The sequence below is a fragment of the Schistocerca serialis genome, chromosome 7 (assembly GCF_023864345.2).
Source record: "Schistocerca serialis cubense isolate TAMUIC-IGC-003099 chromosome 7, iqSchSeri2.2, whole genome shotgun sequence".
Lineage (NCBI taxonomy): Eukaryota > Metazoa > Arthropoda > Insecta > Orthoptera > Acrididae > Schistocerca > Schistocerca serialis.
Genome location: NC_064644.1, coordinates 109008565 through 109026398, shown reverse-complemented (window position 1 = coordinate 109026398; position 17834 = coordinate 109008565). Strand labels below are relative to the sequence as shown.

General features: G+C 38.2%; 1 protein-coding gene across 6 annotated transcripts in view; it reads left to right on the top strand.

Moving 5' to 3' along the window:
* LOC126412400 (mitochondrial inner membrane protease subunit 1-like) overlaps positions 1–17053 on the top strand; it is a 62463-nt gene extending 45410 nt beyond the window's left edge. The window contains exons 3-5 of one of the 6 annotated variants that reach the window (XM_050081983.1): positions 1966–2116; positions 15213–15269; positions 16202–16340. In XM_050081983.1, the coding sequence (XP_049937940.1) occupies positions 1966–2116; positions 15213–15229 (168 nt within the window). In that variant the 3' untranslated portion in view covers positions 15230–15269; positions 16202–16340. Of the gene's footprint in view, positions 1–1965; positions 2514–3443; positions 3977–15212; positions 15270–16201 lie in introns of those variants that run through there. The other 5 variants (XM_050081979.1, XM_050081981.1, XM_050081984.1 and 2 more) reach the window with 5 other exon arrangements.
* The last annotated feature ends 781 nt before the right edge of the window (positions 17054–17834 follow it).

Here is a 17834-nt window from a genome sequence, read left to right as displayed (position 1 = left end):
CAGGGGATTGGGGGTGGGAGTGACATAGGGATGGATTAGGATCTACATCTACATATACACTCCACAAGCCACCCAACGGTGTGGCGGAGGGCACTTTACGTGCCACTGTCATTACCCAAGTGTAGTGTAGGCAGTCTCCTTAGTAGGTCTGTTACATTTTCTAAGTGTCCTGCCAATAAAACGCAGCCTTTGGTTAGCTTTCCCCACAACATTTTCTATGTGTTCTTTCCAATTTAAGTTGTTCATAATTGTAATATCTAGGTATTTAGTTGCTACAGTAGTTTACTGTTGTACATCTGTGATCAGTAAAAGCCTAACCAAACAGTTCAGTCTTTCGATTAAATTGAACAGACACTGTCATTGCTTTAACACAAATCCTATTGGTGTAACCCTTATTTCACTTTTAAGTTGATGCATTGTTGTCGTTCTAACCAACACAGGTTCCTCGTCTGAAACTCGGCCGTGGACTGACTGAGTCGTGATCGAAACCCGGGCCCTTATATATATCCTCACAATAATAGGTGCTGAAACTACACATTGTTCAAAGTTAAATTTACAGAAATTACAATTAAAACCTAACTCATTAATACATCAAAAAATTGCGTCTTTTTAACAGTTTCTTCTACTACAAGACTTAGGCCGAATTTTTTGTTTAAATCATGAAATTAACAAATATAGTTATGCAAACAATACTTTTGACAAAGCTGTTAATTACAGCTAGTTTTGCTAACATGTTTTCGAATAGAGCCAAATAGATAACTTTTAAGATTACTAGCATCTCGTCTTCCCAACGTTTATAATTAGTGCTGAATTTATATTTGTTTATATGTCAACAATAGAATTTAAGTTAAGAAACAATTACTGATTTCGCCCTATAACAAAAGATACTATCAAGGAATAGTCAAAATAAATTAGAAAATCAATTACATACATAAAACTAAGCAAAAAATAAGACATGGTGTAAAATCCTATAAAACTGAGGGCCAACCTTTCTCTTTTATGGAAATGCCGATTATATTAATGTATGTTAATGGCAATTAGTTAAAATAAAAATTAAGTAGGCAGATGGCAAAACAAGAAGGGAAGTAAAATTATCCCAGCTTGTTCCATCACATCGTGAAATAAAACTAGTGATATGAGTAAAGACAACCTCTTCCACGATACACCCATCCAGGCGGCCCAGTGCTTGGGACAGAGGACTGATGTTCTAGAGGAGCAAGGTGGTGAGCTAATAGAGCAAATAGAATACTGGACTCTCATTTTGAAGAGTGGCATCCAAATCTCCACCTGGCCATCCTGACTGATTCTGCAATTTTCCAAAATCAATTAGAGCAATTGTCAGGATAGTCATTTTGAAAAGGGCACAACCAATATCCATATTTTTGCCCTAGTCCAGATTTTACTCTGCATCTGGTAATCTTGTGACCAAGGGGATGTGAAACTCTAGTCTTTTGTCCTTTCTTCAAAAGTAGTGCAGTTCAGATACCTTTTTGCTCTTACCAATTTAAATTTTCTGCATTCTTGTCATGTGAATACCAGGATGATACATTTAGAAAAGGCTAAGGCTGATTTTCTCTCTCTCTCTCTCTCTCTCTCTCTCTCTCTCTCTCTCTCTCTCTCTCTCCCCCCCCCCCCCCTCTCTCTCTCTCTCTCTCTCTCTCTCTCTCTCTCTCTCTCTCTCTCTCCCTCCCCCCCCCCTCCCCCTCCCCCCCCCCTCTAAGAGAAAAAAGAGAACTGGTTTGCTATTCACATGTCACCCATCACCCATTCTTCACCTCCTTTTAAAACATCTCTTCCAGTGTTACAAGAAGAGAGAAACTTATCAAATATCAGACAATTTTGTGTTTGGTTTACACATGTATTTGTTGCAGCCAAAGTAATTTTTGAACAGTACTAAATTTGGTATTATTGTTGAAGATATTTTTCTAGCAAGCTCATTATGAAGATGTATTTCCTTTGCTGTAGGTTCCACCAGGCCATGTATGGTTAGAAGGAGACAACCGTAATAATTCCACCGACTCCAGGAACTATGGACCTGTTCCTTATGGACTCATTAGAGGCCGTGCAGTTTGTAAAGTGTGGCCACCCAGTGAAATTTGCATGTTGACAAATAGAGGCAAGTGTGAACTATCAGAATAATATGGACCTTTTATGACACCTGAAGAGCAAAAGTGACCTAATTTAAAAAGAAATTCTATGATAAAAAGAATCTTACTTTTTGTAATAATGTGCTATCTTGCCCACAACCATATTTGGACCAAAGCTGTATTTATTGAAATGTATTCTGATGACAGTGTAAAGAAGCAGGTCACATCTTGCCTATTCAGGACATTAGACATTTGTACTGTTTTAATAAAACTCTTTCCTAGTAGTGTATCTATTCATATATTCTTCTTGTACCTACTATTGTAACCAAAGACTGATGAAATAATACGTTATTCATTATTAACATTTTCTTTTCGTGTCCAGGATCTTATGAAAGTGTTGGGAATATAAGTTTTTATGTTGATGAATTACAGTTTTTTCTCCGGGGACAGTTTTCTTCAAATAGTATTGGTGTATTGTCACAAATTGAGAAATCCATGTGGTACTCGTAACTAATACTTACGTATCCTGTGATAGTAACGTCATCTCCCTCACTATCCCCTCTCCTCCCCCCCCCCCCCCCAAATTCCTCTCTCTCTCTCTCTCTCTCTCTCTGTGTGTGTGTGTGTGTGTGTGTGTGTGTCGAGGAAAATCTGCAGCTTAATATATATGGAAAACAGACCAACAATACAGAGGCCAAACGTGCGGCGGCAGCAAAAAGTGTAAAAAACCGAATTATATAAAGTAAATACGTCACAGTTTTGAACTGTGCAAATCGATGTTCGTGCTGGAAATTCGACGTTCCAGATGAACAGACATTTTAAAAATACGCAATAGTAAAACCGAAGATACGAACGAATTTAAAAGAACTAGTAAATTATGTTAATTCGGTGCAAGCTTTTCGCGAAGCAGCAGTGTACAAGAAAATAAGATTGAATACGAAATTTAATCGCATCCTGTCAAAACAATCTACAAGTTCAAGGTAATGACACAGACACTGCAAATCAATATGTGATTCATAGATAAACAAAATAGACAGAAAAATAGAGGAACTGTCTGACAGGGTTAGTGCCGTATTCATTGGCTCCAACAAATGTTCCATGTTGGAATGGATGACGAACAGTTAAATAGGTTAAGGGGCCCATCCATCAAAATTTTAGCCGATTCCCTTGTGGATTTACAGGCGTGATCAAATTCCCAGCAAGCCTCGAGCAGGCTTCCTGGACATTAAGTGATTAAGCATGAGATGATGTTAAGGCGAAGCTGCCGAAGTGCTTAACGCAAGGTTCCTTGAGGCGCGGCCGCCATAACACCTGTACTCTACACCGTGAGGCTTGCGATCAGCTTGTATGTTTTCATTTCAAGCTTGGCAGTTTCCTGTCGCGCATGCGCACTGCGTGTCGTCCGCGTAAGCTCAGGCTACTCATGGCTGATGACTTCACAGTCCTGATCTTGTTTTTTCACGTAATTTAATTCACTTTCTATTATGAGTAGGCAGCTTTGGAAAGATTTTTTGATTGCTTATATGTCCATGCCTTGTTTGTGGAAAGTTAGGTCCCCAGACTACAACAACAGAGTCAAGAAAAACCAGTGCTATGCTATATTGGCAAATATGTGTCGCGAATTCGAACCGACAGCAGACAGAGCTTTCGTACAAAGAAAGATAAATTCGTTTCGTACAACATTTCGTAAGGAACACAGAAAAGTAACTGAAAGCAAAATGTGTGCTACCGGAACAGCTGACGTACACAAGCCAACTTTGTGGTACTATGACATATTGTTACCGACAGTTCTGCAAGGTTCCCCACGGTCCATCCAGTCAACACTGGAAGAAGTCGAGTTGGCACAAGATGACATTAGTAATTTCGAAGATAGTGAAGCAGATGCAGAGGTAGGTGATACAGATTTATAAATTGCAATGAAGCACCACGCACATACCGACAGTTTACTGTGTGTAATTATTTTGGTCAGGAATGATCAAACAGCTATTTGTCGAGTTTAATTTGTTCGGAAAGCAGTATGTAAAATTCTGCCTCGCATGCTCATACTTTATCGTAGCAAACTGGGTTACGATCTTAAAGATACTTTTTAAGTGGTATCTAAAGGTAATACACAATCGGTAGTAGAAATGACATTTTAACACTCAGTTATCTAAAAATATCGGTACGCTTTGTTTAAAATAAAATACGTAAGTCGTTTTATATCGAATAATGCCACGGAGAGAGTGAAACGCGAATTACTCGCATGTACAGAATCCATGGAATGCGCATACCAAATTAACTTATCGCTCGGTGCGCTCAACTTGGCAGAGGCCTTTCGCAGCATCCTTACGAGGTGAAATGTTTACGTGATAACGAATACTTAATTGTACGTGTTCAGTAATGATCCTATAGACCCATATAAAATTACGTCACTTCCATCTGGAAGTGAGGCTTTAGGTAGCGCCCGCGATGGGTAAGGAATTGTGATGAAGGAATTTTCGGTATAGGAAAGAATCCCGACCGCGTAACGCGGTTTTCATGACACACTGTGAGTGTAAGACGTAGTTTACTAGAGATACTAAGTACGCCACGTAACTAAGCGGCGACCCAGTAGCATCGAATACTGCCAAAGGAGTGTGACTGCTGGTGAAGGCTTGTCAATGCTTACCAGTCCTTGCCACATTTCCTTGTCAGATTTCCATGAATCTAGCATTTATCAGCAGTGATTACGCGCGGTACTAGCGTGCTTCCCATACCATGTGTCGTCCTTTTTATGTCAATTTAACAAAGTTTCGGCACAAAAAGCCCAAAAGATCATTACCATGTAGCTAGTATTTACATAGGAATTTCCATTGCCACTTAGGAGAATGAACTTAGAGACATGAGCAAGCTCACACAACAGCTTAAGAGGCGTATAGGGATGATACATTTGAAATATGTGCCATTTCCTACAAGTTGTGAACTAGCTGTTGGACATGAAGGCCTTGTGTCAATGAGGAGTGGCTGGAGGTGAAAGACACCTTGCTATGGATCATGAAATAAACTATCCATCTGTGACATTCCTTCTCCTGGTCACAAAGAAAGAATGAACTACTCCTCAACGATCTCCATTTTGGACATAGCACCATTATCTATGCATTTTACTCCCACAAGAGGGCCCACCTCTTGGTAGTGCCTGTGGCATACAATACTCATTTTATTATGGTATATCATACTGTAATGGAGTGCATTTCATATTATGACAGGAGGGCAGTTGTAAATTGAAATGATTGTGTTATAACATTTAAGATTTTGTCTAGTGTCTTTGAGTCCAGCATGAGCTTTTATTATGTAGGATGTCTCCAGTGTGCCATTTTTAGTCCATTAATCAGCTAACCACATTTTTCTGCTATACTATTGTAGATCTTTCATTGTTTCATTTCTCTTTTTTATCAGACAGTTCAGAATTAACAATAGATTTCACACAGAGTGACATGGATGTGTGTGCACACATTGTTTCTGGGGAAATGGTGTATTATAATTTTATGGTCTATCTTTCTTATTTCCACTGACTGAAATTAAGTGTGAGGTTTACACACATAGTTGTTATGTGCCTAAACAAATGTGTTATCAAATAATTGTTACTAAATTATGTATTTTACAACAGTCAGTACCTTTGGATCTATGCTTCATGTTCTTGGCAGGTAATCTCTCGTTGACACGCTCCAGATCAGTAAATTATGGCTGCATGTATTATGAATTGCACACACAGTTGTAACAGCTATTTTAGCTATTTGTGAGCATGGTTGTATTGGCTTCTTATACAAGCAAAACTTAGAAACTACCATTCTGAATACCTTTTTCTCATCATGATGTGCTCTCTATAGTCGAATACTCTTTCTTTGCAGCACGATAGGCAGTGCTTTGAAAAACTTAATCAAATAGGAAGGTAAAGGAATTGTCATCACCATGTAAAAGTATATCTTCTGGCAGGCCAAGTTTTGAACTTGGTGTCTGATTTTATAGGACCTTCCTACTTTGCATCACGATGTATGCAAAATAGTTAATTGCTCTCTGATACTGCCTAGTATGCCCATGTAATTGTGGAATTCTGAAGCACATGCTTCCCATAAATTTGTATGGGATCCTGGTAGTTCTTCATTATTCTCTTACATGCTTTATCAGTCTGCAACATCTTTAACAAAGAATGGATTATTTATCCATGCATGGTGCTTCATTAATGAGACAGAACTGTTAAACCACTTAAATTTGCAGTGTGGAGTGTATCTGTCTATTTAGTTGATCAATAAATGGTATGTAATACGGTTTCTGCGATCACGTACATCATGAATTAATTATGATTCGGACTTGATAAATAGTTACGAATAACTGTGATATGTTCCTTTTACCTTCCCCCCTCCCCCCCTTTTTTTCCAGATCTACGTGCTGACCAAAAAAGTTTCTTCTTTTAATACCAGGTTCTTCATACATTGACAGATAACTCCCATCAGATATGTATAACACAACCATATTCAATCACCCAGCATCATCTTCAGATCAAAGTAATTGTGTCAACAACTTACCTTGTCTTCTCAGAACCACATATCTGAGTTGACGAGATGGGTTGCTGATGCAATAACTTACATCTGCAGATGATCCTTAGTTATCAAAACATGGAATCTAATTAAGTGTGCAACTGAGATGAACAATAAATGAGAATTATCTTAAATATCAATAGAGTTGCTGACTCCCAAGAGATGAATATGTCAACTACAGTCAATGCAGATGTCTTGTCTCATGATACTGTAGAATGTGAATACATTTTGACAGATCAAACATGATAGAATGAATGTCAGGATGACAGTTTAAAAACTACGTTTGTTTGCTTTTACGATGTCACTATTGTTATGAGCACCATTCTTCCATGGCTGCGACATTAAAGAACAGGTGGCCCATAACACGTGGTGATGTTAAACTTGTCTTCTCATGTTAAGGAAACAAAACTTGACTATTAATTTAAAAAATATTAAATATCATGATCATATTTCATCATTTAGAAGGACAGAGGCTGTAACACATAATTTTCCCTAAAATGATGGGTAACACAAGTGGTCTCGTTGTATCATTTCAGGTTTTAGCACAATCATCCACAGTGGTTTATACAAATGAAATTATTGAGACTGAACAAGTCCAGTTAATCAGTGATTGGTGATCAGTACAATAAAGAAGAGTGAGGGGAAGAGCAGTGTTCCAGTGATACAGCTCTCTTTTAGAATTTGTAAGATAAAAGAGACTAGAAAATTAGCCCACTTTGCTGAGAGCACATCTGTGCAAATGTACAAGCCATGTGAAAAATACACTGTGTATAGCTAATGGCAAAAATAAAAAATGACTGTGAAGCAAAAAGCTTTCATTCCGAAGGACAGAGAAAAGAAACTTGTGCGTCGGTACTCTTTCATGTTCAAGGGTCTGTTGGTGGGACTGTCACAAGTGATTACATACCAGATTTATTTACTCTTATATCTTTTCTTTTGATTCAGTATCATATTCAAATGAAAAATCAACACCTGAAAAGTAGAATTCATTACCTACAGACATCATTAAAAAAATCTGGCTCAAACTTGGCTATTGCGAATTTTGGTACTCAATACAGATGCAGTAGAGACAAGTAAGAATCTACATTTGCCAAAAACTCAATATGATTTATAGTTTGTTCTGACAATAATGGTTCACATATTGCAATATGTTCTCTCTTATTGCATATTTAACTTGTTGTTGTTCTGGTCTTCAGTCCAGAGACTAGTTTGATGCAGATCTCCCTGCTACTCTGAAATTTGAACTGTTCTAACATCATACTTAGATGCTTCAAGAAGCTCTGGTGTCGTCCCGAAGACAAGCTCTGATGTCTTCTCTTTACCTTGTCACAAATCCAAACATGCTTATCTTTATCCTTTTATACTGATTTCAAGTAGACTAACATTTACTAAACTACTAATAATAATTCATGTGTAAAAACTTTCATTCCTAGCAAAGTAGTGGTGTCCAGTTACTGACAAAATGTCAAAACTAAAGTGTGCACAAACACTGTGAGTCATCCATTACATGAAATAGCTTTCATGAAGCTAATGTTTTCACAAAATGTCTCTTCCAACCTAAAGTGTCTGTGTGAACACTATTTTATGGTTACTATAATGCTAGGATATAGAGGATATAAAATGTAGACTGGCAATGGCAAGGAAATCGTTTCTGAAGAAGAGAAATTTGTTAACTTCGAGTATAGATTTAAGTGTAAGGAAGTCGTTTCTGAAAGTATTTGTATGGAGTGTAGCCATGTATGGAAGTGAAACATGGACGATAACTAGTTTGGACAAGAAGAGAATAGAAGCTTTCGAAATATGGTGCTACAGAAGAATGCTGAAGATAAGGTGGGTAGATCACGTAACTAATGAGGAGGTATTGAATAGGATTGGGGAGAAGAGAAGTTTGTGGCACAACTTGACTAGAAGAAGGGATCGGTTGGTAGGACATGTTTTGAGGCATCAAGGGATCACAAATTTAGCATTGGAGGGCAGCGTGGAGGGTAAAAATCATAGAGGGAGACCAAGAGATGAATACACTAAGCAGATTCAGAAGGATGTAGGTTGCAGTAGGTACTGGGAGATGAGGAAGCTTGCACAGGATAGAGTAGCATGGAGAGCTGCATCAAACCAGTCTCAGGACTTGAAGACAACAACAACAACATAATGCTATGAATAGTAGTGTTATTTTTAGATTTGTAACATTGGCAGTGGCCAGAGACATAACACCAGCAGCTCAGAGTCATTAAGAAGACTTCTGCTGATACAGACAAAAAAGACAGGAGCATGACACACAATATTCATGGTCAATTAATGGTTGAACATCAATAAAAATTGTTAAAAAATAATTTTGGACATCAATCTTATTAGTTTCAAATCATTATAGTTCAGATAATGTAAATCTTGGTAATTTGTAGATGAATGGTGAAATTTTAAACTTTTAAAAAATTTGTAGCCTTTTACATCAAGCTCAGTCAAAATGACTACAGAATTAAAAGTTTCTTCATTGCTGTACTTATAAAAATCATTGTAACTACTCAACTATGAGTGAAATTCTATTTTAGTGAAGTCTGTTCTCATGTAATTTGAGTCAAATTTAGGTACGATTTTGAATTAATACAATGTAAAAGCATTTTTAGAAGATCGCAATATGTCATGGTTTAAAAGACAGATTTGGCATTTCTGCCAGAAGTGCAGGATCACTTCAGTACAGCTCTGGCTACAGGCCCTAGCTGCCTGGCCCCAAACATTGTGTAGACAGGAGGACAAAGGTGGGAGACGGACACTGTGGTGGAGGGAAAGGAGGAGGGGTGTGTCTGAACTGCTCCCTCCAATAGACCTGCCTGAGCTGGCCCTAAAGCTATGTTATGGTGAGGGGTGAAGTGGGGAAAGGGGGACAGCTTGGTCACATCACTGTGACTGCAGCTTTGCGGGCTGGTGGTGTGGAGAGAGTAAGGGCTACCTGACATGGGCACCCTGGCACTGGATGAATGGATTGGGGAAAGGAAAAAATGGTCGGCACTGTGGATTGTAGAAGGGTACGCTGAGGGGAGCGGTGAGAAAAGGGTAGTGGTGAGGCTTAGCCCTGCTGTCATCAGCTCAGAGTTACATAATTTCTCTGCAAAGGAGCAGGGGAAACTGGGCCTGATTACCTCTGATCTCAGTTACTCATACTGTATCAAGTCATGTGAAACTCACATGATACAAAATGGAAAACATGCACCGAATAAAGTCATATCATAAAATTTCTGGTTGGGCCTTAAGAACAAACTGCCCCAGTGTGCTTTATATGTACAGAAAGAACAACCAGGCAGTTCCAAACCTTTATGAAAAATAAGAATGTAAAGAGCATGTAGAGTTCAGTGTGGAAATAGAAAGCACATCCATCAGCTTTGTAGACATTAATATTAGCATCAACAAAGGAAGTCACCAATGTGAAATATACTGGAAAGACACATAAACAAGCTCCTACATTCTAACTACCTCAATGCACCATGCCTCCCACAAACACACAGCTTACCATTTCATGATCACTGCTTGATGTCACTTCCAGTGTCCACTCTTGATATTTAGCAGGACTACACAACATCAAAACAACAACTATAGATGAGTGTTATGAGCCCTCATTTTAACAATATTCGTACCAAAAAAACTAAGAAACTAGAGCTAAAACAAGTGCCAGAGAAATATGTTGTACTAGTCAGTGACCACCTGTACCATATAGACAGTAGGCAAGTTTCTACTAACAAACTCAGTCCACAATGACCAAAAGTGAAACCTGTAAGATCAGTTGCAAAGAGTTGGATTCATAGTATATAAGAAAAATTGTAGATCAATGTGCACCAGATTTAAAGAACACCACAAAAGCTGGAATCTGTGGGAATCAGACTCCTCCTCCGTGCTACATTGTCTCGAATCCATCCCCCTCATCTCCATCAGTAATGTTGTAGGAAAGTTCTGGTATAATGTAAATATTTTTGGATTGGAGGAGACCACTCACTGAAAAAAAGGCACATATAAAAAGAAAGAAAACTTGCTAGCTTTTGTAGACCCACACACATAGTGATTAGTTAGCTACATGTTCCATGGGTCATTTTGCACAATAGTTTGTAATGGTATGGAATGAGTCTTTTGCATTTAGATTGCAAATTAATTTGTACATACGGTTACATTCTGAACATTTCTAAGTTGGTCTCTCTCTCTCTCTCTCTCTCTCTCTCTCTCTCTCTCTCTCTCTCTCTCTCTCTCTCTCTCTCTCTCCCCCTCCCCCTCTCCCCCACCGCACTCCTGGTTTTGAGCACAAATGTGGCTGAACAGAATTGTTTTAGGAGCTCCAAAATGTGTTTCTTCTAATTTAAATTCTCTTCCATATGGGTCCTTAAAAATTGAATTTTGAAGGTACCACCCTATTTACTATTTCTTCACCAGGTGTTATACGTATCATTGTTGTAGTATCTCTAGATGTGCTGAACTGAATATGTTGTGTCTTTTTAAAATTGAATGTGTGACCATTTGCAGAAAACCAGTCCATGATACTTTGAAGAACTTTGTGTGTATGCTTGTGTTGATTGCAATACTAGTGTCATCTGCAAAAAGAACTAATTCTGCTTGTATGTTAGGTGGAAGAGCATTTACATATATAAGGAACAGTAGTGGACCTAAGATTGAAACACTGGTAACCCTACACGTGATCTCGCCTAAGTCAGAATTATGTCCCTAGAATGTATTCTTGAGTTACTAAGTACAACTTTCTGCATTCTTTTGTTTAGATGGTAATGATACTACTGCTACTAAGGTGAAGCACTAGTCTAGATTACATTGTCCAATCAAAAATTTTGGAGAATGATGTCAGCAATGAATCAGGTTGGTAATTATTGACACCTCTCTTATCACCTTTCTTAAAGAGGTGTTTAACAATGGCATATGTCAGTCTCCCTGGAAAAACGCGATGCATTACATATTTAAGATAAGATTAGGCTTATTACATGGGAACAAATTTTTAGTAACACTGTCAAAACCAGATGAGCTTTTATTTTTGAGAGAATGTGTAATTTTCATAATTTCAGAAGGAGAAGTTGGTGATACATTCATATGAATTTTATTAAAGTTACATGTTCAACATACTGCTGCGATTTTGCTCTTGAACTGTATGTCCCTGTGCTTTCTACTATATTTAAGAAATGATTAATAAATGCATTTGCTACCTGTGATTCATCATTTATAGTCTTCCCGCTCAGTTTAATAGCGATGTTATCTTGTTCTATGGCTGGTTATCCTGTCTCTTGTTTCACTACATTCCTTATAGCCTTAAGATTGTTGGGAGTACTGATTTCTGACATTATGTGCATATTCCTTGAGTTTTTCATATCTTTTCTTTGTAATTTTGAGTAGTTTTTGTAGTGTGCAACTACTGCAAGATCCCTACTTGTTCTTGCCAAAAGATAGATTTCCCTTTTCATTTCCCTAGATACCTCTAGTCACCCATGGTTTTTTACATGGCTGTTTAGTTTCCCTTCTGATTCACATATGCAGACAGCTTTTTTCAAATAATGATATGAATTTATCGTGGAATAGATTAATTTTTTTGTTAGCATTTGATTCTTTATAAATTACACCCTGTGTCATCTCCTTAAACTATTTCTAAAACATTTGTCCTGGAGTCATTAATTATTCTGATTTCCACTGAGGAGTATTCTTACTGTAAGTTGCTATGTTATTTATCCTAACTAATTACGCATCATGATCAGAAAGAGCATTTGTTATTGGGTAAACAGTTATTTTCTTGCTTTGAGCTGCATAAAAAGAAAACATTATCAGTTGGGGTTCTACTGTCTTCATACACCCGTATTGGAAATTTAATTACCGAGATCAAATTGTAGGATCCAAATAAGGTCCAAGATCATACGTTGAAGTCACCACAGACTATAACTGCTTGCTGCTATCTGACAGCACAGCAATGAATCCAGATTACTCATAAATAGTTCAAAATTTCCCATTGGGGATCTGTATACAGTTACATATACAGTTACAATTAAAAGTGAACTATTTTTCAGTATTAACTCGCAACCATGTGCCTCAATGTGCTGATCACTACGAAATGTTTTTGGACTTGTGTTCTATCTTTAAATATGTAGCAATGCCTCCGCAAGTTGCAGTAGTGTAATCTTCTATATGTAACTTATCTAACCCTGTGATTATGTGGTTCTCAGGCAGGCACAGGATGTCTCTCTTTCCAGAACTCTCTAAATTTTGCAAATAGCCAAGAAGCTATCCTATCTTATTATTCAATCCTCTAATATTTTGATGAGATAATTGAACCTTACTTTTCTGTGCATTATTAAGCATTTTGTGGGGCTCGGTTATTTTCACTTTTTCCAAAACAAGGTGCTTGAATCCTGATTCTAACCTAAAATAGGTGCCCCTCTGACAGCAGTAACCAGAGGGATCTTGTTATGCATGGTGGTACCCCCCCCCCCCCCCCCACCCCCACATATTATCTGGAAGAAGCTCAGAGAATCTGGCTTTCCCTCTCCTATTCAGGTCTAGGCCAGGTCTAATGGATATTCCCATTTTCCAATTGTAGCAGCTGCCACTGCACTGATATGATATGAGATTTTGTTTCAGTCAGCAGCAGCTTGCTCAACTCAGTTTTCATTCAGCTCACTGCAGTATTTACCCAGAGCTGGTCATGGTGCTGCAGCACCTCCACAAAACTCAGTTTTGCGTATGTAGTTGCTGCACCTGTTTCGTTCAGATCACTCCTAATGCTGTAAATACTGTTCTTAGCCAGGCCGTTCCCTGCTCCACCCGCTATAATCACGGGAGCCTCTTTGCCAAAACCTTTCCACAAATTCCCTATGTCCTCTGTCACCTAGCTATGGCTATAAGTTGGCTTCACAATTCTTGTGACAGGTTACCCTGTCCCTAATTTGTTCTGTATCATCTGGCCAATACAGCTCATTACAGCTACCTAGCAGCAAGACTATCTTCCTACTATATGTGGTACTGCCCTACATTGGGTTTGTTTGCTAGAAGTCTGCTGCACCCTATTGTGACTTACAGCTGGCTGAGGCTCTTCCCCTCTTACTTCAGGTAACAATCAAATTTATTTGGTACTGTTACCTCAGATGTAGATGAAGTTGAAGAGCTGTTCTCCTTCCGCCCATTGCTTGTTACCTTTATGCAGTTACCAAGATCTTTTTCCCCTCTTCAACCTATCTAGTTCAAATTTCATGTGATGTAATTCAGCCTGAAGGACACAAATCTTTGCTTCCTACTCAGTGATTCTCTTGTATTTTTTTGCAAAGCTTACATTTCTGTGGGAGAGCCTCATTGAGTTCCCCTTCAGTTCCCCATACAGTCACCTCAGTGAAATTCCAACCCACAGTCTACACATTCCACTCCCTCTTTGACTATCCTACTCCAACATTCACACTTTTCACACATTGCAACAGAGTGAGGTGCATGAGCCTATGCCTCTATATGGTGGTGGCTGGGTGAACTGTTGTCTAGCTGGTATTATGTAGGGGAAAAGGCATTTTAATGTGTTCTCTCTGTGTATTTTACTTTAGCTCGTAAAAAGATTACACTGAAAGCAGGCAAGTTTTCTTTCTTTTTGTGTGCACCTATTGATGACTCAGCAGTTCTGCTATCTGTGAGGAATATTAGTGCCAACAATGATATCAACAGAAATTGTAAATGAGTCAGTATTACAATTTTGTGGGGTACGTGTGAAGACAGTAACTGGTGACAAATAGAAAAGTGTTGATAGTTTCAGAATTTGTAAATTTCGATGGTGTACCCACTTTTTAGGTGCAAACAGTAACCTTGCATAACAGCAATGTCTTCACAGTTGTTAATATTTAACAATTTTGCTGTTACGCCTGCTTGTACCCAGTTCTCACTTGCAACTCAGTAATTTGAGTCTCTGATCTCCATTCTGTGGTCAATTTAATTACAATTAGCCTTGCTGTTGAGGAGAGAGATTGTCTGTCATGTCAAATAGTGTCACATGGCTGGTCTGCCATCAGATATTGTAGCAGCTGGCAACATGACAGCTGTGTGAGAGACACGGTATCAGTAAATTTGTTCCTGACAAGATAGTGGGTACCAAAAACATGAGGAGATCCACACCTCAGACCATTGGGCTCTGTGATTTTTGCATGGCATTTGGTCAAGGGTCAACCAGAGCAAATAATTCTGAATCTCAGGATTAGATTTCCAAGTGGGTACTCTAATATTTTCCATGTACAAGAATATTGAAGTTAATTATATTTGTCTCATAGGTAAATTTCTGCATTCATTATGGTTTCAGAAAGCTTTTGCAATGAAAATGTGTCAGCTTCAACAAAGAATTTGGTGATGAATTTTTAAGGAGTATTATTAACTAATTAATTGCTACCATTTTTCCAACATTTACCACACTAAATTTGTAATTAGAATTAACTTTTGCAAAAAGCTGTCATAGCTACATTACAATGTGCTGCTGTCTGTTGGACTTGTGATCTGCATTTATTGCCATCATGTACTTTCAAGCAATTTCAGAAATTCTCCACATTCTCCAAAAAAATCATTGACAAATACTTTTCAGGCATCCTCACTTCTTGAGGGAGAGGGGGGGCATTATCAAGAGTTTAAGCAGTTCAAAGTAAGTATTATTTCACTATATTGTTTCCTTTTGTACAATGTGTGCACTACTTTGCTTTGTGCTGCTGCAGGTGAAGGAGTCCATTTGACTTAACTGCTTCAGTGTTGTGAATAAAAGTGCATCCTGTAGACATTCAGTCATTTCTGCTGCTATTTGAGCAGTAGTTACAGTATCTGGTCCAAATACTCACTCAGGGCATATGCTTGCAAGTAAATGGCTAGGATGTACTTCTTTTCACATATTTTTCTCATTACTCTCTGCTGCATCATCATCATCAGTGTAACGTCAAATAGCTTCCCAGAACTATCATGATGTAGTCAGTCTGTGAAGACAGTTTAACATATTTCATGGGGTCGTCAACATGTTGAAGAATACTGTTGCCACTTGATACATGAATGTCAAATGATCAATTTAAGGGGGGGTGTTGATTGGTATAAGGTACATTTAAAAGCAGAACAAACTGTTGGACAAAGTAACCCTTCAGATGTGGAAACACACACCAGCTCACATACATATGGCCATTTTCATCTGCAGGTTCTGAGGCCCAATTCAGGAGGAGGAGGGGGGGGGGGAGGGAGGGGGGAGAGAGAGAGAGAGAGAGAGAGAGAGAGAGAGAGAGAGAGAGAGAGAGAGAGAGAGAGGGGGGGGGGTTGTGTGTGTGTGTGTGTGTGTGTGTGTGTGTGTGTGTGTGTGTGTGTGTGTGTGTGCATGCGCTCTTAATCTGGAGTATTTTGACATTTGACAAATAGCTTAGTCTACTTCTGAATGTGCCTGTCTACCACTCAACACCTCTATGTAGTGAGCAGCAAACTATCCTGATTCATATTATTGTTATTCCATTCTGGATTTTCCATTGTTTGAAATGATTAATTTATGTAGATGTCAGTACTGACATTTCATAGCACTGTAATGAAATTGTCTTTCTTTTACAGGATGCCGGAAATGAGTCGGAGGCCACTGCTTCTATGCGTGGAATTGCAGATAATGGTGTGGTATCTTCAGTGTCTGCTCCACCTGCCCTTTCTTTGCGCACTGTGCTACCTACGGTATGCACTAAGAGAATGTGGCAAGAATCAAAAAATGATGAGCTACAGAAGGTAGCATGCGAGCAGCAGTCATCACCCTTAATGGAAAACGATGAATTTTACCACTTTGGAATGAGCATTGCTCTTAAAATGCGTAAAATGTCCAATATGAATAATATGCAATGTATTATTGCAGAAAAACTTATCTCAGAGGTAATATTTCATGGACATATGCAGGATCTCACGTATGACACAGTTATTAAAATTCCTGGGAAACATGTAAATTGACATGGGTATGCAGCAATATGATGACTGAATTTGCAGTCGTGTACACCATGTTGTGAGCACTTTGAAGAAATCTTTACACATGGAATTATATTTTAAATAAATATTTTATAACAATGTATTTCATGTTCTTACCTTTAAATAATCAGTGTCAAGCAATGAATATATTGCATGATAGGTCTTGGATACAGTCTGGCCAAAAGAGTGAAGTAAAATATTATAAGGATATTTAAGATCTTTGTAACTGCATGTGGTAGCCAAAGTTTGAGTGTTGCTCTTAGTTCGTCATTATTATTTGCAACTTGACTCTGCATCGTGACTTCTCAGAAAGAGATTGGAAATTTCCAGGGTACTGCCTATAAGAATCTTGCTCCTGAAGTTGGTAATTTCAGACGTTGTTAACAGATTTAACCAGCTATAAAATGGCTGTTGAATTTACTAGCTGTGCCTGAATAAAACTCCGGTTGCCTTTTCTTGTGTTTACACATTGTTAGAACTACAGAAAACAAGTAGTTTTATTTACTGGCTGCATGTAACACTCTGGGGTCAGTTGGGCAATTCAGAGAAAGCTGACAAGAAGTGTGTCAATATGCTGCACAACTCTTGCCTAGGGGAACCTTACAGATGTGGAACTAGTCAATAACATTAACTAGAGATAAGCAAATAAAATACCTCTTTACTCTGTACTAAATACAACATTATTATACTGCTCAACACTATATGTGATTGTGACAGGTAAATGTAATTGATTACATTAGAAAGAAAGCCATTACTTAAAAGGCTGCTGCTTTGTCAGTTCTCAGTTTGTCATATAAGTAGGATGTTAGTAATCATCTATTACTTTTACCAAACACTAATGAGTTCCAAGCCTTTTTGATATTTTTTGCTTTTGATGTTGGTAATTGTCATAATTTCACTGTGTTCATAAATACATGTATCTATAATGATACAGTAGAAAAGATTCTATCTGTTTGTATATATGTAACTTAAAATATTTTTCTGTTTGACTTGTTGTTTAAGGAAGCTGTCTGATATTATGTTCAGTATTAATTCAAAGGGCTGTTCGTTTTTACTGCTGATAATGTAAGCACAGTTTTTCCACTTTATACTACTACTACAACGATGACGACCACCACCACTACCTGATTAAGGTATTTCTGAGTTTTCAAAATTAACCTGTCCCTGACCTGAATGACTGTACTAAGGTTGTGCCTGCCAGCTGTTATATCCTTAAGACTATGCAATGTGATTCATT